General features: G+C 36.7%; 1 protein-coding gene across 3 annotated transcripts in view; it reads left to right on the forward strand.

The window, feature by feature from the left end:
• kat80 (katanin p80) overlaps positions 1 to 13,180 on the forward strand; it is a 122,707-nt gene extending 109,527 nt beyond the window's left edge. For all 3 annotated transcript variants that reach the window (XM_081757630.1, XM_081757634.1, XM_081757636.1), the window contains 2 exons: positions 6,972 to 7,091; positions 12,437 to 13,180. In XM_081757630.1, the coding sequence (XP_081613756.1) occupies positions 6,972 to 7,091; positions 12,437 to 12,578 (262 nt within the window). In that variant the 3' untranslated portion in view covers positions 12,579 to 13,180. The remainder of the gene's footprint in view (positions 1 to 6,971; positions 7,092 to 12,436) is intronic.
• Positions 13,181 to 21,126: the final 7,946 nt, after the last annotated feature.

Raw genomic sequence — 21,126 nt, forward strand, 5'->3', positions numbered from 1 at the left:
CTGTAATTCAGTTCGTTTTTTTTTCTTCTTCTTCTTTTCACTGTCATCATGTATAAGCTGCATAATATTTTATTTTAATTTCTACAGCTGCCTAATAACTATTTATGTCTTAACCCGTGTGAAAGCAGCAGAAAATTATAAGAATATAAGCTTGTGTCTATCTCTAATATGAATCTTTATTATTATTATTATTTGCATAGAAATCTGTAAGTGTACGCGGAAAAAACGAAAGAAATTTAAACGTCTGCACATGACTAATATGTAGTTAACAAATTGTGTTTATCGATGTGTGCTAGCTAATACTGTAGTACAGCGGTTCTCAACCTGGGAAATGCGCTGTACCGTTCAGGACCACGCGGAAAATACTGAATAATTGCGAATAAGATAGCGTAACTTTCGTTTCAGATATTTTTAAGAAAATATTTATTTAGATCTTCTGAAGAATATTAAATGAAAGAATAATTTTTAGATAAAAATATTTGATCTAAATAGGGATACAAAATATAGAAACTGTTGGAAATTGGTGCACTAGTATCCATATTTACGTAACTTTTGTTCCTATGAAAAAAGAAAAAAACTTATACACAGGACATTAATTTTGGGCTTAACGAGTTCATTAATTTTGTTTTCCCACAATACTGAGATATAAGACTCTTAGTCCTCGCTTTGACGTGAAAGTGTTTCGTCAAAGGTCTGTTCGGATGGTATTTGGCATAGCAGTCATTTATTTTTCGTATTCATTTGTGGTTAAAAAACAAATCATTAGTAGTTAAACATTTTCTATCCACGTCGTGTTGATTATTACATATTTTTAGTGCTATCATTTTAACTTATAACTACCTGAGCCTGCGCTCTCTACACAGCACATCTTTCACATATGAGCATGAATCTTCTTGCCATTCCTCACAACATCTGTATATGTCGCTTTACAGACACAAGTGAAAGACGTCTTGATAAAATCGGAAAGGGGTGCCGTAAAGAAGAGATGTTTTCTACTATTTTTTTTTTCAATATCTCGCACCGTTTGCAAGATATGAACCTACTTCCGGTTGGAGTTTCTAATTCATGTATGATCAGTGTTTTCTTTCTTCTTGCATGTAGAATGTAATAAGCAATTACACACACAATTAATTATAATGTCAGTGATATATGGTGTTCATTGGGCAAAACACTCCCAACAATAAAGATTTATCTTAGACTGGAAAAATGGTTATCCTTCGTTTTTCATTATCATTTGGCCATGAAACAAACGTCTGAGATACATACTACCCCTGTATACAACTGTGTAGTATTGGAATGTATAACTCGTAGGATATGATGCTTTTTATAAACTTTCAACACTTCCAGAGTACCCCTAAAAATGCAATAAAGAAAGAACGGCCATGTTTATATATATATATTCAATTAGAACTGGACAATCTACACAAAATTTGAAATCGACCAGTGAAAACGGCACGTCTCTTGCACTTGTGGTTTTCAAGATCTCATTGTCGAAAGGATTGGAAACAAACATAAACTTTTCTATTTAACATATAGACTAGCTGAACCTGCGCTCTCTACACAGCGCATCCTTCACATATAAGCATGAATCTCTTTGTTATTTCTCACATCTGTACATGTCCCTTTGCAGACACAACTGAAGAACGTCTTAATAAAAATCGGCAAGAAATACCGTAAAGGGAAGATTTTTTTCGATTACTTTTTCAATATCTCGCACCGTTTGCAAGATTTGAGCCTACTTCCGGTTGGAGTTTTTAATTCATGTTTGATCAGTGTTTTCTTTCTTCTTGCATGCAGTATGTAATAAACAAATAAATAAACACTCACTCTATGGCCTATGGAACCCGGAGATTCAATGCCGCGTTCACAAAAACTCTCCACTGACTTCTATCCTTAGCCAATTGGATCCAGTTTCTACTTTGTGTTCTTATTTCTGCGAGATCCATCTTAATACAACCTCCCATCTGCGCCAAAGTATTCCTAATGGTCATTTTCCGGCTGGTCTTCCAGTTAAGATTTTGATAGCGTTCCTTCTTTCTTCCATCCTGGCTACATGACCTGCCCACCTGAGCGTCCTAGATTTGATGACCCTAACAATGTTGGATAAATCGTATAAATTGTGAAGTTCCTCGTTATGAAGTTTCTGCCATTCCTTATTCCCGTTTCTCTTGGGTCCGAATATTCGTCTCAGGATCTTGTTCTCAAATACTTTCAATCTATGTTCTTCCTTTCGAATAAGGACCATGTTCCGCAACCATACGGAACAACAGGCATGATTATCGTTTTATATATTTTAAAATAAGCTAATACATTACACACACAATCAATTATAATGCCAGTGTTATATGGTGTTCATTGGGCAAAACACTCCAAATAATAAAGATTTAACTTAGACTAGAGAAATGGTTACCCTTTTTTTTTCACTATAATTTGGACATGAAATAAACGCCTGAGAGATATGCAACCCCTGTATACAATTATGTTGTGTTGGAATGTATAATGGGTAGGATATGATGCTTTTTTTTTTTAATTTCAACAGTTCCAATATACCCGTAAAAATGTAATAAAGAAATAATGGCCATGTTTATTAAATATTCAATTAGAACCGGACAATCTACGCAAAATTTACAATTGATCAGTGAAAACGTCTTCTTTCTAGAGCCTGTAGTTTCCGAGATCTCGCTGTTGAAAGGATTGGCCACAAACATTTAAACGCCCACAAACGTATAGTTTTAAAAAAACTCCAAAGATGGCAGCACAATTCATTTGCATTTATTTTGGAGAAGGTTTATTAAAATGGAAAGGCTTTGAACAATAATTTACAAGGATAAACTTTATGAAAAATACCTCTTTAAATGATTTATTTAAAGTACACATAGTTTAAAATATTTGTCTTTGTTATAACGTGAAATCACAAATAACCGTAAATCAAAGGTTTGAAATCAAAAGTTAGAGGTTGGAGCTCATGTGCTTCCATTGCTATTTAGCATTTTAATAGATAGATTATTTATTACCGAAATAGTTGTTTAAGGTTAAGGTGATTAAATCATCATCTTCTTGGAGTCATGACGACAATGTGAAGAAAGTATGTGAATATGGTAGTGATACTTTTTTGTTGTTAAAGCATTATTTCTCCCTTCACTTTTATACGCTGTGTTATATGAAGAATCGAAGCTCATCGATTAATGCAAAAGAATCGTAAAGAAGGCAAATGAGACCATCTTGCCGCACCGAAGAATTAGCTCGGGAGCAGGACAATGGTTGCCTCCAGCACGTGCATTCACAGCTGCAGGGCACAGATGGAAGGTTTGCCTGCCTTTCAGCTAATTGTCGTCTTGCGCGAACTTTATTTTTTTTTTCTCATCCGAATCGAAATAGAAGGGAAGGGTTACGGAATTAGCGGGGAATCGAGTTCCAAATTAGCTCGCCTTGGCAGACACTATTATTCTACCGAGGCGAGAACTCGCTCTTCGGTGTGGTCTCTTAACACCCTGTAGCGACGCAGCCCTCATATCTTCAACCTGTCATTCTATTCAATGACATATGCGTTTGCATATGCATATATTGTAAATTCATGCGACACATGCGGTTACAACTTCTGTGTATCAGAAATACTTCGCTGAAGCGTCTGTTGTTACGTAGGATGGATTTGTCAGTTTAACGGAGAGCAATGATTCTGAAAGTTATCCTTTGGCGTTGGATTTTTAGCATCTTGTGCGTAGACGTTTATGTAGTTCGATTTAATATCGAAACGAAGCAGGTAAATGCCGAAGGGTTCAGTATTTGTCTTTGTAAAATCTATCTCACTCATTATTATTTTGAAGAAAAACCCGTCTTTGTTCTTTGGTTTGTCTCCATTTTTACATGCAAAAGTCCAAAAATACTATTATAAATTTTCTACCTGATTCTTAGTGTATATAAAATTATTTGATTAACTTTTTTAAAAGTATATTCTGTGTTGTTATTTCGCTTGCTAAGGCCTATGACATAAACACTTTTGTAGGCTGTCTACACAGTTGATAAGATTTTAACAATATTGTCCATTACCAAACATAGTTAAAGTGCACTGAGAAACCGTAATATTAGTTCTTGATTTTCACATTATTTTGAAAACGTGAACAAGAAATGGAGATAGGCAGTGAATATCCTTAAACTCATTCTGGTTTATTTTCGTCAAAAGAAATGAGCTCCATCGTGGCTAAGCGGTTAGCGTATGCGCCTTTAGCGTGGGAGGTCCCGGGTTCAATTCCCAGCGGGAGCTCATGTGGTTCGGATCCCACGTTAAGTTATAAGTCTAGTTTTCATATAGCTTCGCTGCTGAAATGGACCTAAACTGAAAATCAAATCAAATCGTCAAAAGGGTTATTATTATTATTATTATTATTATTATTATTATTATTATTATTATTATTATTATTATTCACTTTCGAGCGATCATGGGAGTGAATAATGTCTTGTAAAAAAAAATCAAACTGGAATTTTTATGGGTCAACACTTTTTACAAAACTTAAACAGTAAATTCGATAAAGTTGACATAATAATAATAATAATAATAATAATAATAATAATAATAATAATAATAATAATAATAATAATAATAAGTTGATGCTTTGTAAGAGAGTACTTATTTGCAAGTGTAAATTTCCATCATTAGAAAACTTAAGGGAATTAGGAAAGATATCCAGAAAAAATAATAAACTTGCTTTACACTGTTACTCGTTTAGGAAACGTTATAAAGTAGTCATTTGTCATCCCTCCTATGTGTTTAAGAGAGGTGGTACTTTTGTCGGGTGGTATACCACATGGAGATGCATAATTATATATTATTCGCTAGCGCCGCACATCAACATGGTTGCCGAACTGTCGAGTGTATATCAACGAATGAAACACAAAGGAGATAAATCTTGAACAGGTCTTAACAGTACAAAGTAGAAATATTTACCTAGCAGGCGTAGACTGTGGTTAATCAATAATATACTCTCCGTTGTTGTGTACAATGCCCTCCCATCGTTGAGTAAACTTTTCGATGCTTTGGCAATAGAAATCTCCCAGTCTTGAGTTAACCAAGCCGTCAATTCCACGTCATTATTAAACACTATACCTCAGAAAACGATCAAAAGAAATGAAAATCTGACGGCGCCAAGTATTGAGAATGAAGCAGCACTCCCATTTGGGTTCTTGAGTCGCAGCGCTTCGGTCGTTTGGGCGATATGAGGACGGGCGTTATCGTGTTCCAGAAAAATCCTTTTTTGCCTATTCGGTCTTTTTTTTCTGAATTGTTTCGTCCAGTCTGTGCAGTTCTTAGTGTAGAGTTCCGCATTAAATATTTGGTTGCGCTCAAGTAGTTTGTAATAAATTATACCTTCCCAGTCCCACCATTCACATATTATGTTCTTTCGAGGATGAAGGTCTTGTTTTGGTCGCGGAATCCCTTGTTTATTGTTTATGAGCCATTCTTTTCGCTTTATATTAACGTAAAGGCACCATTTTCCATCACTAGTGATAATGCATGAAGAAAACGCTGTTTGTACAATGTATTGAGCACAGTCGAGCGAGCAAACCAGTAATGATAGCGAATCTTTTTTTTTTTTTTTTTTTCGCTCAAAGTGTAGCACCCAAGCGCTGTTTTTGAACCTTGCCCAGTAAGTGAAGGTGGTTCACCACAATGTTTTGACCACAGTGTATCCGCTTCGCCAATTCTATGTCCATTTGATGTGGACTTTTGTGAAGATGATGATTCAGTCGTTCTTCATCGAACTTAGTTGGTCGACCGGTGTAGGGTCAACCCTTGAGTTTAAAATTCCCATTTTTTAAAGCGCTAAAAGCAACGGTGGGCAAGGGTGCCCATCAGGAGAGGCAAGGTGGGGCGCTTGCCCCTCCCCCCCAAGAGGAAATTTTACTTAGGAATATGGAAAACCCAATAGAATTTTCACATTAGTTTCAGCAAGATTTGAAACTATATTTGAAACGTCGCTTATACTTGCCCCCCCTTGGAAACCACAACATGGGCGCCCTTGACGGTGGGCGTTACTTTGAGGCATCGTTTCTTCTCCATACAGAGCACCAATCTCACGAGCAGTTTCGGTGACCTTAGTACTTCTATTAAATTCAAAAAACAGATGGTGTTAATACTCAGTTTTGTCCTTTTACATTCTATTGTAATACTCTGAAAAGACACATTAATCAATGAAATTGAAAAATCGAAAAACACTATCTTGTAGAGCAAACAATTCTCTTTTAAATAACAAAACATTTTTTCATTACTTTTTCTTTTTGCGCACATTTTTAAATTCAAAGAAATAGAAGCTCATAAATTATTCCTCAACCCAATAGAAGTCTTGTTAAGTGTGTGTGTATATAATTACCTGCAAATGTCTGCTCACAGGCATTTCTCTTTCGTCAGAATAATTTAATTGAGCAAGAAGTACAATGAAATAAAGCACATTTTAGGTTTTTGCGTCACGTATATTTTAATAAAAAATAAACTGATACTGTTATTTCACTGTATAGACGAAACGGGGGGGGGGGGAGAAGTGTCGTTCGCTTCCTTCCTCTAGTTGCACAGACACCAGCGCTGCAAATGCCCGATAAGAGAGAAACTGAGATTCTTTCATCGCCCCTCCCCTCCCCCAGGATCCGTCCTGTTTCCTTGGCCTCCTCGTCAGCTTTCTCATTGATTCTGAATTACAACTTACGTATAACATTTTAATGTGTGAAATCTTATAAGTAAATAAATGAAGATTAGGGCGTCGTATTATTGCGGTGTTAAAACACTTTCGTTTTGGAATGAGAGAAGTATTAATTTCAGTACATTAATTCGGATAATTATTAGATGAAGACATCTTTCTACGTTATCATGTAATTATTCTTTATACTTTTCACATATTTCTTGAGGTAGCATATAATTAATAAAAAATTTGCTATTAAAATCTCTGTAAAAAATATAATAGTTAATAACTTTTTCATTTCAGGTACATGACTGTAGGATGCAACTCGCTGCGCCTTATTTTAAGGAATTTCGCTCCGGTAATAAAAACAAATATTCAGGCACCAATTCAAACAGTAGGAGTAGATATATCTAGAGAAGAAAGGTAAGTGATGCAATTAGCATGATAAAAAAATAACTTAGTGATTCTAACAATTTACTGCCTCCTGATCTAACTTGAACTACGGCCTGATTTAAATTTGTGTGTCTTGCATACGCTTTACAGGGTTCACACTGACCGTATAAATCAGTGGCGGATCCAGGGGGGCAATCGGCTCCCCCCCTAGAAGAGGAAATAAAATATAAATATAAATATAAATATAAATATAAAATATATATATAAATAAAACCCATCCCAGAATTTGGAGCTCTTAAAAGTAGCTCTAAGTAGCAGTATTACAACCCCCCCCCCCCCAGAAGTCCGTCCTGGATCCGCCCCTGATATAAGTTAAGGAATATCATGGAAAGTGAGGGAGATACTTCAGAATGCTGAGAACCAGGGTACTTCTATATTTTACAGAATTAGTCAGGGACAATACAATTAGATGTCACAAAAGTATTCGTGTGTTCGTATCACTCAAGCGATATTATCAAGCATTACAGCTGCTCCCACAAGGTATGAAGAATATCTCAAACAATCAATGTAGATTCAAAAAGATGATAAAAAGGCTGGGAGAAGCACCAAAATCTGTCAAAGCTTTAAAATAAGAACAAATTAATAAACAAATTAGATACTGTAGAAGAAGAAAATAAGTTACTTTTTTTTTTGGTTGTAGATATTCAAGGAGATAGTCAAATTACGATATTTGTTTACTTGTTCAAATTTGAGTGTGTTCAGAATGCCGAGAGATTACGTTTTAGGAATTCCAAACACAGGAAATTTTATTCATAAGTATTTACAGTATGAAAGTAAGTTTTTTTTTTTTTTTTTAATAAGAAGAGCGTTGAACGGCAATGGGAATGGTGGAAGCCGATTAGAAAATTATTTTATTCCTAATCCTCACCATAAATGATAATGTCATGAATGATAGGTCAGGGAAAATTAACTTAGTCATGTAAATTCAGGGAAATAAAAATTAGAATTTCAGTGTGAACCATGTTTTAAGTTAGCAAGTTTTTGAAAACCTGGGTTTCAACATATCAATACAATTAACGATATGAATCGTGGCGATGGAATAGAAGTTGTTCGAGGTAGATATTCCGCTCCCTCAATCGTTAGATCTTCGTGGTAAATTCTCGATCTGTCAGAAACCAACAGAAATTTTAAAAATATACATTTAATGATCAATTTAGGAGGGGTAAAGTTTTGAGTGTTTACCTTTTTTTATATTGTCAGGATATTCACTTCATAGTGGTAAATTGTTGACCTTGGTAGAAGAATTCCTGGTTTGATCCCAGGCTATTAAGATTGAGGTGTACGAAAACATTTCCGTGGATACTATTCAATTTTTTCTCGTTTCTTCACTAGCTTCATTTTATAAGTTCTTCATGTTAACTCGCATCTATTATTCATGTTCCACTATACATTAAACTAAGAAGTGGATATCTTTCTTTCGTCCCCCTACTCACTCTTATTGTATTTACCTTTCCAATTAAATTGATGTGAAACTACCATTATCTATGTTGTTTATCTGACCACAATTCGATTCGGTCGGCATTTGAGTGTCCATCTGTTGCTGTTCTACAGTAAGTCTCGTGAAACATTCGATTTTAATGAAACTTAGTACATGCCTTTCTTCAACTTGCAGAAATAGCTGTATCGTTTGAGTTTGCATGTGGGATGTATTACTCCCCACCCCAGGTTGAAAAAATGTTACCATGTTCCGTAAAAATATTAAATTTTCGTGCGCTTCTAGTGTTTTTATTTTTTCACAACACTCCCACTAATTAGATTTAAAGTCAGCCAAGAACGAGAGAGTGAACTTACCTCTTCCTCCTCGTGAGTTGACTGATTTTCAGGGAGAACGCCTGTTGTGTGTGCATATGAGAGTTCTATATGGTTCCACAAATTACCGTCTTTTGGAGAACAACATCTGTGTCCTTTCCGACATTGGTTATGGTTATAGCCAAACAAACAGTATATGACAAAATATGTCCATGTATCAGTCAAATAAAGGGATCAACATTGAGTTTAATTTAAAAAAAAAAAAAAAAAAAACGGACATCCTTCTTTTGCGGAGCCCCGTAATACTGGACATTGCAGATGTGATGCAAAACATGTGTTCCTTGATGCTACTGTAAATCGCATAATTTCGCAGGATCTGGTAAGAAGCATAAGATTAAAAGTTCATATGCTCAGTTCCTAACATTGGAGAGGAACACGAACAGTCGAAAGCTGTACGTACGCCATCTTGCAGGAGACAGGTAGAAGTTTGTAGTGATTCTGGGCGAGACATACGAGTATCTGTCGGAATGTGATAAAAAGAGGTCAGTTTCCTATCGTTTCCGTTGATTCCAGAGGTCGTTATGAATTGGTATGTACAAGTAAATGTGCGTAAAATTTTCGAAGTATTTTTATGATTGTAGTTACTGCTACAATGGCAGACTCACGTTACGCAATGTGAACAAAGAGGCAGTTTATTACTAGACGAACATTTTTGAGCCACTATACGCCATATTAATTCTATTCCTTTATAAGATTGATTCATTTCGCGTTGTCATTCACCAGGACAAGGTGTCCAGCCATACGACGAAGTCTATGATGATGTACATGGAACAGATGACACGTGAAACGGGAATTCATGCAATCCATTTTATAGACATTCCTTTGATACCCTCTGATTCATCCCTGTGGGTTTTTGTGGATTCTTGTTGAAACGAACGATGAGCCATTTACAACCATATACTTTCAACGGTCTTTGGAAAGTTTGTCAAGGGGAATTAAACAGACTTGATCAAACTGTGCCTTCAACGGAGTCGTCTTCAGTGAAAACTAAGATGCAGGGCGAGGGCTAACAGACAGGGCTTGCACATCGGGTACAATCGCTGGTGGCATCGCGGTCGCGGTATTTCTTAAGGTGGTAACGTGCTAGATTCGTTACCGTGAACCTGAAATAACCTTCTATATAGACTAGTAGTGTATTTTTCATTGAATACTGTATTTATAATCGTGTGATGGTTTGAGTTAGAGGATAGTAGTATGTCAGTAATTTTCCTAGTATAATTAAAGTGTAAATAATAATTAAAGTACATGATTACTATAGTTCTTAACAGGCCCGTATCCAGGGGGGGTCTAGGGGGGGCCGGGCCCCCTCTAAATTTTCGCTGGCCCCCTAAAAGTTTTCCAGTAGGCTTGCAAAAGAACTATAATATGGTGATGAACTATCATATGGTTGGATCGGCCCCCCCTAACTTCAGCCGGGCCCCCCCCTAAGTTTTTGGGCTGGCTACGGGTCTGGTTCTTAATATAAAAGCTTTTATAAGGTGTGCAAATATCTTTAGGTATGCTGCAGTATGCAATCTCTTGCTTCAAACGATATAGAAGAGTTAAGACACAATCTGAAGAAAACTGTAGATAACATCGGTTTCATTGTTACTGTTAACCACTAAAAAGATAAAAGTAATGTCTTCCAAATCATTGACCATCAAAATTTCCTTTGAGTAAAGACTAGTTATTTATTTTCGAAGAATGAGAATTTCCCCTTCTTCTGTCCAGCAGGATTAAGAAGTCAATTATGTAGACCCTGGTCCGTAGAAAAAATTCTATATACTTCGATGTTTCACTACCAGTAACACATCCATTCGTTTTTAAATTCAGTCATATAGATGTATGGTGTTTTCTATCCCTCTAAAACAAAAACTTTTACATCTTTTAAAGATGATATGTTTTCTCTGTGTTGTGTCAATAAAAATATTAGTTGTGTCGTATATTTTCCGGTAGCGATCCAGTATTGTTAGAAAGTTGGGAAGGTTCTTGAATTAGGAAGTAGATTACCAAGCCGTACATAATAGTATAGGAGCCAGTGCGCTGACCACACACCTTCAAGTTTAGCTAGCGATATCTGCCAACTGGGCTGTAATGTAGGGAGATTTTATTTTATTTATAAAGAATAATGCTATTGTCCATAGACAGATGTTGCGTAAAAACAAAACAGTGAACCGGGATCTACGGGCGGAATTTGACAATGTAGCAAATGTAGTTAGAAGAAAGAAACTGTTGGGGCGAAAACCGATCAGATTTTTAAAAGTTAAGATTATTGATTACTAAGAAACGACGTTCATCGGCAAAACGAATGAAGCTTGAGACTTTTGTCACTTCCCCGATATGTAGTTGTAAGGAAAATTTTTGTTACTAATATAGTACGTACACAGCAAATTTCAAGTGTAATATCCTATTTTTAGAGACGAAACTTTTTCGCTAATACGATATGTGCGAAACGTTACAAAAATGCGTATATATTTCTGGAAACCTCAAACTTTTCGTTTCAAAGCCGTAAATCACGTGTATATTACCGCGAATTTTTACGAAATTCGGCATTACTTGCGATAAATGTGAATAAAAACGAAAAAGTGGAATTCTTGCTATTATGGCTAATAATAACTAAAAAGTGCATTATTTAACGTAAAAATCGTTGCATTTTACCGAAAACGTGCACGATGCTAAATTAAGTTCTCCATAAAATCCGTAAGTTTGCATGGTATGATGACACTTTCTGGGATTTTACATTGTTTAAGGAAGTTGACATGGTTCAACAGTTTAAAAGTTAACTACAGATCTTTTGCTGTCAGATCGTTACGTTCATTATGGTTGCCATTCTCGAGTATTGATGCCGAAAGATTCTTTTCCAAGTATAATATTATTGTTACTGACAGAACTCAAAAGAAGCATTGGTAATGTCTTGCTGCATGTTATCTTTAAGGATGAGGTTAGAGGTAATATTTAAATTCTTGCATTAAACTCTCATATTTCAGTGAATACATTAGCTAGAATATGCACCTAATCAAGGTATATCCTCATTTTTGTATCATACACCTTACTTATATGTTTACAAGTACAATATGTTAAAAAAAAAAAAAAAAAAAGTGCTACAAAATATCAAAATTGTTGCGAAAAAGTTTCGTCTCTACCTATTTTAAATATTGTTCGTAACACAATTCGCGATTCTACAGTAAACGTTTCGCTTCAATTAGTTCATTAAATCATAAATTTACTGTAATATAAAATTAAAAGTGAATAATAGGACTTGGTGTAAGGAATCACGTTCCATAATATGGTTTTATTTTTCCTCCACCGAAATGAGGCCAGCGCAGGAAGTGAGGAATTATCCTTACAGATTGAAAAGAGATTCCTACTTAAGTAAAATGCATACAGTCATCATAAGATGGTTTGAATTTGAAGATACTTTCATGTGTGATATACTTCTATCAGTATGCTTTTTAAAATGAAATATTTTTTGTTGAAATTTCGTTAAATTTTTTAACTGTTGCACTGTTTTTCACTTTCTTTTCTAGGTATAATAAGTGCATGAAATGCTATAATCACCTGCTTTCTATACGAGCGTTCCTACTGAAGCGCCAGACTATGCAAGGGAAGTTAGGGCATACATTCCGGGAACTTCACATCCTAATGCAGAGCTTGGACTCATCTAACTAAACTAACGTGTGATTACTATTTTTTTTTCTTTTTTTTTTACCAGTGCCTAAGTCCTCAACTACATTCCTTGTTGTTAATAGACTGAAACTTATGATTTTCCTAGATTGTATTTTCAGGGTTAATACACAACTTTGAATAACAGTGGTGCATTGTGCGTCTGTGTGTACTTCATTATTACTATTATTATTTTTACCAATTCCTCCAGAATAATTTGCGTGTGTTTGTGTGAACCGGAACTAAAACTTCCAGTGAAAATGGTGTTCTTACAAGTGGTAAGCACTGAAAAATACAATGATACTAATTCGCATGAGAGTTAGTAATATCAATTCTATACATATTTAATTGCATATCACTTCAAAACATTTTGTGATGTGAAGAAAATTGTGAAGTGTCGTATTACTTCGTTGCTGCTACTAAAGACATATTTTTCGTCCTAGCACAGCATGAATTGTGCTGGTTAATAATCATGGTTATCAGTGAATGTCACTGAAAAAATGCCATGACATGCGTTCATGTCTAAAATAAATAAGTGTACATGAAGTCTCTGATTTGAAATGGTTATTTTATTGATGAAAAAAGTTAACTCTTTTTTAGAAAATGAACTTTGTTTTATTACTGTTTTGAATCCCTAGTCCTGTTAATTATAAGTACCGTAAAGAAAACTAAAAGTAACTATTTATGAGGCCTGGTGGTTAAGTTCGCGGAATTGTCATCACTGTGCACTTTCATTGGCACCACTGTGCAGAATCTCCGTACAGTTCCGTTAACTTCCGTATATTGTGTCAGCTATGTTTGTGCCGACGTGTAACGGTGTCTGCTGAGTGATCTATTGTTATCACGTGTCTTTGTGCTTTTACGGAAGTGTCGAAGCTGGAATTAGAGCAACGTACAAACTTATTGAAATTCTTTGTTTAACTTTGAAAACTGAAAATGAAAGTCATGACATGTTGAGCAAGTTGATGAAAATAATGCCACGAAGAAAGTGGTAGTATGCAGATGTATTAAACGTTTTTTTCTGAGGGAAGACGAAAGTGTTACTAATGAAGAAGATCAGGGCGGCCAGTAATAAGCAGAACTAGCGAACATTCGTCACAAAACCGTCAGCTGACTTGACTAGCATAGTGGACCAAGTAAGCATTGAAAGAGAAACAGGAAAGTTTTAACTGAAAATCTCGGCATGAAAAAGGTGTGTGAAAACGGTCCGAAAGATCTCACCAATAAACAGAAGTAAAGTCGATGTTTGCAAGACCTTTTCAAGAGGCAGAAGATGTTTTGGGCTGTGTTATGACTGGTGATGAAACATTGATGTATCAATACGATCCTAAACAAAGAACCAAGATAGATTCGTGAGTTGAAGTGGGATAGAGAGGTTAGATTAAAACGACATGAAACGTTCATCAACTTCTCATGATCTTGGATCACGACAAAACATCGTCTCACAACGCACTACCTGTGAGAGATTTTTAGCCAATAATGAGATAACAGCTTGGAACACAGCCATACTCACCTAAGATTGCCCCCCCCCTTTTTTTTTTAACCAAAGGTAAAGAAAATTGAAAGAAATTATACAGGGGTTGGACAAAAAATCTAAAAACACTTCATACAGAACACGTAAGTTTGGCCCTCCACTGTACAACACGTGTTGCAGTTGCCGATCGTTTCTTGTTTCCAATGTGTCATGTGGACCTTTCTCTTCCGTCAGCAGTAACCAGTTCACCTGAGAGTGTCGTGGTGTGAAAGTGGTTCGGTAAAATGGGCGACCTGACAGACTTCCAATGAGGCATGATCGTTGGTGCCCGTCTGGTTGGAGCTTCAGTGGCAATAGTGGCAAACATTGTGGGGATATCGAAAGGCACTGTGTCCAATGTCCCTAGGACATACACAATTCATTGACAAACGACGTCTGCAAAGCACAACAGTGATCGAAAGACAATCCTATCAGATAGGGACCGGAGGGCATTAAAACTGATTGTAGCAACTAAAAAAAAAAAGACCACTGCAATGAAAATTACGTCTGAACTCAATTCCGGCCTACAGAACCCGGTTTCATCGAAAACAGCGCGACGGGAACTTCATAAAATGAAAATTCATGGCAGGGCCGCTATCGCCAAACCCCTGGTCACAGCAGTAAATGCGAAGAGGTGTATCCAGTGGTGCAAGGACCACAAGGCGTGGACTCATGAGCAGTGGAAACACGTAATGTGGTCCGATGAATCGACCTTCACCTTGTTTCCAACAACCGGTCGTGTTTACGTATGGAGAACACCGTCGCAGGCCTATGATACAGACTGTCTGCTCCCAACTGTAAAGCATGGGGGTGGTTCTGTTACAGTATGGGCAGTGATATCGTGGTTTTCTGCAGGTCCCATCATAGCCCTGCATGGAATGATGAATGCTAAGGCGTATGAGGCCATTTGGGGGGGGGGGGCAAATTCCACCCATGGCCCAAAAATTGTTCCCTGATCGTGATGGCATCTACCAGGATGATTTGGCATCCTGTCACGCTGCAAAAACGGTGAAATCTTGGTTTGAGGAGCATGACCAGGAGCTATCACACCTGCCCTGGATCTCACAATCACCAGATCTGAACATCATTGAGCCATTGCGATCTGAGTTAGAAAGGCGTGTTCGACCTCATTACCCTCCACCGACATCCCTTAAGGAACTGGAGAATGTTTTGGAGGAACAATGGTACAAAACTCCACACACCAAGATTCAGGAGCTGTATACGTCCATTCCATGTCGGATCCAAGCTGTTTTGGACGCAAAAGGAGGCCTCACAACATACTAGGTATGATTTTCACACTTTTGCAAACGTTTTAATTTTTTTTGTCCAACCCTTGTATATTGACAATATTTAGGAGATACAGCTAAACTGATGGTAGGTTTGGATGACCATTCCAGAAATAAGTTTTAAAAATATTTTGAAAGGTAGGCTAGTCTCTGACTTCGGTGTATAGCTTTCCAAAGAAAGTACCTCGAAGGTGACCGAAGTAATACGAGCAATGAGAATGTACGCGAACTTAATTGTCAGACCTCAATATTTACATGGGTGTATTATACGAGGAGCAGTCAAAAAGTTTCCGGAATTTTGTTGAGGCTTTTTATTACCACAATATAAGTACACATTTACTGAATCGCCTTCAAAATAAGTTCTTTCGGAACACACACACTTCCTTCACCGATTCTCCATTGCTGGAAATGCCACTGGAAGCCCTTTTTTGGTATCTCCTAAAGTTCAGCCATTGCGTTGGTTTCGATCTCTTCTTCAGTGATGAAACGGGTACCTTTGAGCAGTCTTGGGAAGTAACGTAACGCAAGTAACGCGTTACTTTTTAAGTAACGTTTCCTAGTAACGCGTTACATTTTTTCCAAAGTAACTGTAACGGTAACGCGTTACAAATTTTTAAATGACGTACCTAATTTGCGTTACTTTTTTCGCGTTACATTTCGGATGAGTAACTACAATATAGCCCTATGTTCATATTTTTTTTCGGAAACAAATGTTTCTTTCCTGTAAGCGAATTTCTCAGAATGGAGCATGAACGATGAAGGTGACCGACAGTCAGTCACCGGCACACAAAGAAACAGATAAGATCATAGTGCAACTTGTTGTTTTTGGAAGATGTGAACAGTCTTAGTCAAATCACGTGTACTGACTGCAAGCACCTGGAACATTTTGTAGATTTTGACAGCTCCAAATCAATACATTCAGTGAGTGAATTACGGTGTTTTTATAAAGATGGAGAACGAAAATATTTTATAGGTCGAACATTTGAAAGAATAATTTTCTTAAAAGCTAAAGATGATGGCAGAAAGGATTTAAAAGTAAAGTGGTGCCCCGGCGGGAAATATTTATCAACAACTAGGGTGCCATAATTAACGACATGCAGTAATGGGTTAACACGAATAAACTGTGTTCTGATGAGCAGGCTACTTCATTACTAGAAAATAGTTTGTTGATGGTATGTAATATTGGAGTTCTTTCAGATCAGTTTGCGTATCTTAGAGTCCCGTTGATTATAGAGTTTAAAACAACTAGCTTTAAAAAGCATGTGTCGATTTTAGAGTTACTGGCAAGTTTTGATTCACCCCCAGTTCATGTGTTCTCATTTTATTAGTTGTAGTGTAATGTTTCTCTGTATTCTGTATTTTTAATTTTACATAACAACATTGTTGTTATTATATAATTAGTTTAGCAGAATAATAATAAGCAACCATTTTTTCTAACGTATAGTTATGGGCACAAGTCAAGCTAAACCTCGACTCGAATTCAAGTCGAGTTTCGAGTCGAGTCAAAGGTAATATTCTCGAGTTGAGTTCCGAGCCGATTCACTGTTTTTGGCGTCGAGTTTCGAGTCGAGTCGAGTTTTATAAATGACTCGCTCGTTTTAACTCGTTTTAAAATCATGGCCTGATTAAACTGGAAAGCGAAAGCCATGAGAAATGTAAGCTAAGCAGTAATATGGAATACTTTTAGTGATGCTCACGAGAGGGCACGCTGCTCGCATCTCGTCTCGTCTCGATAGCGAGATTTCAAGAGATTTCTTATAACAAGCCGAGGGCTCTAGGCAACTCGGTTGGGTGAGCTGTTGGCTCCGTGGCTCGGTTCACTTCTCGATTCGGGTTGATAGTGAATGAGCTGTGAGCCGAGCTGCTCGAGTCGTTGACAATTCTAAACCCGGGCCGAGCAGTTTTGAAGATATTTGGCCAGTGCCCTATAACTTTTAACAATGTTTGGCTCGACCCGAATACTCAACCTAGACCCTCAACCCAAATTCAAAAGCTCGTGAAAAATGTCCTTGATTCCTAGACTTCACGACTACCGTGGTTGGCAATCAACTACTTTTTTTAGTATTTAAATACAAACCGCCTATCTTTCACGTTTATTCACAGTGTTGTTATAATTAATAATAATAATAATAATATTGCTTAGGTAAAATTCTTGAAGAGAGCTCGAAACTACACACCGGATTTGGCTCGACTCAACTCGAACCGAATTCGAGTCGGCTTGGAGGAAATTTTTCGAGCCGAGTTGTCGGGTGGAGCTCAAAGATGTCTGTTTCTAGTCGAATCGAGTTTCAAAGAAAACTCGCTCGTGCCCATCCCTACGAGTAATGGAGTATGGCATTTTAGTCAATGTTACATTATATGAAAATGTTCATATAGCTGTCAAGTAAAAATTTGTCCTTGCATTTACACAAAGCGATTCAGAACGTGCAATAATAATAATAATAATAGCGGTAGTAATAGTAGTACGGAAAATTGAAGTAACTTAATAAGATTTTTTGACATATTCAAAGTTTCAGACCTAAAAGTAACGCGTTACTTTCGAAGTAAAGTAACAGTTACTTTTTTGGGGCAAGTAACGCGTTACATTTTAAGAGAAAGTAAAGTAACTTGTAACGCGTTACATTTTTGCAAGTAACTTACCCAACACTGCCTTTGAGGCCTAATTTTTAGCTTTGGGAAGAGCCAAAATATCCGACGTGCTAAATTGTTTCTAAGATGGTAGGTTTGGATGACCATTCCAGAAATAAGTTTTAAAAATATTTTGAAAGGTAGGCTAGTCTCTGACTTCGGTGTATAGCTTTCCAAAGAAAGTACCTCGAAGGTGACCGAAGTAATACGAGCAATGAGAATGTACGCGAACTTAATTGTCAGACCTCAATATTTACATGGGTGTATTATACGAGGAGCAGTCAAAAAGTTTCCGGAATTTTGTTGAGGCTTTTTATTACCACAATATAAGTACACATTTACTGAATCGCCTTCAAAATAAGTTCTTTCGGAACACACACACTTCCTTCACCGATTCTCCATTGCTGGAAATGCCACTGGAAGCCCTTTTTTGGTATCTCCTAAAGTTCAGCCATTGCGTTGGTTTCGATCTCTTCTTCAGTGATGAAACGGGTACCTTTGAGCAGTCTTGGGAAGTAACGTAACGCAAGTAACGCGTTACTTTTTAAGTAACGTTTCCTAGTAACGCGTTACATTTTTTCCAAAGTAACTGTAACGGTAACGCGTTACAAATTTTTAAATGACGTACCTAATTTGCGTTACTTTTTTCGCGTTACATTTCGGATGAGTAACTACAATATAGCCCTATGTTCATATTTTTTTTCGGAAACAAATGTTTCTTTCCTGTAAGCGAATTTCTCAGAATGGAGCATGAACGATGAAGGTGACCGACAGTCAGTCACCGGCACACAAAGAAACAGATAAGATCATAGTGCATTCCTAATCTTCACATGAACTTGATGTTTGCGTGTTGCTCGAATTGCCACATTGCTCCAACTGCACCACGCACTCCTCCGCTTAGCTACATTACCTGTATACTGACCTGTTCACACTTGTCAAATTCATAATTAGGCAACCTAAGGACTGTACTATACAAGATTTAAGTGTGATTGCATCACAAAACCCAAAACTACAACATTCCGGAAATTTCTTTGACTGTCCATCGTATTTATAATTAGTTAGTGATGCCATAAATACGATGGGGAATAGAGATTTTCCCATATGTATATTACATATTATAAGCTAGGGGACTGTATAGAATGAACAAGTTGGCCTACTTATAATTGGTCCTCCTTTGCATAGTCGCATTTCTTCCACTATTGTATATAGTTCCTGCGTACTTGTTTTGTATTATACTATATATATTAGTAGATTGAGTTTGATATTAAAGCTATGATGGAATCTCAATACTCAGCGTCATCTAGGAAACGCCCTTCAAATGATAAAAATCTATGACTCGAGGTAAATTAGTAGGAGGATAATGAGTTTCGTAGCCGTAATGTTATGCTTCCATATTGTGTATATGGGAAATAGGAACAGGACTACAAGACACGTACACTTTGAGAAACCATCCGTGCCTTTCTTCTTTTGACTGCTTGGTACGTGCCTAAAATTTCACGGAAGCAAGTGACTCTTTTTTTTTTCTTTTGAAAAAATGAGAACATACGAGGAATCCATGATGATGATGATACCTTCTGCATTCGTTATCTTTCTACTCTGGGCTACTTTGTGGATTGTTATTCGCGGTGATCTAGTATGGCAGTACCCACTACCTTTAATGGTGGCCCCTTGTACATCACGAACTTCATTATAATCGTAATCTTTATAACTCGGCTATGTTTATATTAGCCGACGACTATTATTGTCTAGCAGGGTAGTGTGAAACGTTTATCAATTTATCTATCTGTTATTGTAATTACATAATTTCAAACACAACATTGCGATGATCAGTTAATTGTAATTAAAGTATATAAGCCAGAATTAACGTGATATTTTTCCAGTTTCCCAAAAACCTTCGGCATCATAGAAGATTTACTGACGTACAGTGGGGCCAAACTAGGCAAATCTTGGCAAAAACTCGAAAAATGAAGTAAAAGATCGATTCGATATAATTTGTTATAATGAAACTTAATAGTGTACCCATAAGATAGTGTGCAGGAAAAGAAGTTATAGCAGCTTACAATGAGCTCATGGCACGTGTAAACTTGGTTATCCGCTGAAGCCGGAGGGGCGCAGCTTAGTGACAGAAGATAGGAATTTGACTTTGAATGCGACTATCCCTATATTGCGTATAGATATTCAGTGGTTGGTAAACATGGTGACACGACTCTCATACATGTATCGTTTGTATATTTAGAATGTTGATGTGATATGTAGTAGTAGTACTTAATGCTGTGGTACTGAAAGCATATAAACTATTGTCACACAATAGAATGGCATATTAGTAGAAAATATGGCATAATACCTGTATGTCTGCGATTTTTTAGTATGTAGTAGCGAAAACATTGTTTTTACTGTATGCAAAGAGAAAACCTGCACATATTTGCACTTTTGGGAAATATAGCGCATGAAAATGTTTTAGGAAAAACGCATTCTGGATATAGTGCTGCTTTTGAATTGAGCTGGATTGAATGTGAGAGCAAGTGTTAGGTTATTAGACGTGTGATTCGCATGCACACAGACAAAGTTGAATATAAGTCGATTCTGAGAATTTTGCTCCAGACCTCGTTGGGTCTTCGCCCCTAGGCCTCATCTTGTTTCCAACATCTAGTCATATTTCTGTGGCATTCACCAACAGAACTAAACTCTAGTCAACCATATTTGATTAATGGTAGCGAGATTTTGAAACGCCAATATTTGCTAAACAATCTAATAAGGTAGCACCATATTAAAAATGATGTTGATCAAATTCAGTGTTTTGTTTTTTGTGATGTGTGCACAGAAGCGACATTGGAATCAACTATAATGAGCCCGCGTATTGCACGATGCAATATATGAAACAGCCTGAACAGGTTACCGATACATGTAAATCATATATTTAATATATCTGATAGTATATTCATATCGAGAACTTGTGATGAGGTAATTTTTATGTATTGAAGCGTCCTTGCATCATCATTGTCATAACGATTCCTCCAGAACTTTGAAATAATTTTGAGAAGCAAGAAATTTTCTTTAATTTTATTATTCTTCAGTTGTGGATTGTATAATTACACTTTTTCCTTACTTTTTCTTTTCACGCGCAAGA

This window comes from Thermobia domestica, chromosome 1, assembly GCF_964235325.1.
Source record: "Thermobia domestica chromosome 1, izTheDome1.hap1.1, whole genome shotgun sequence".
NCBI lineage: Eukaryota > Metazoa > Arthropoda > Insecta > Zygentoma > Lepismatidae > Thermobia > Thermobia domestica.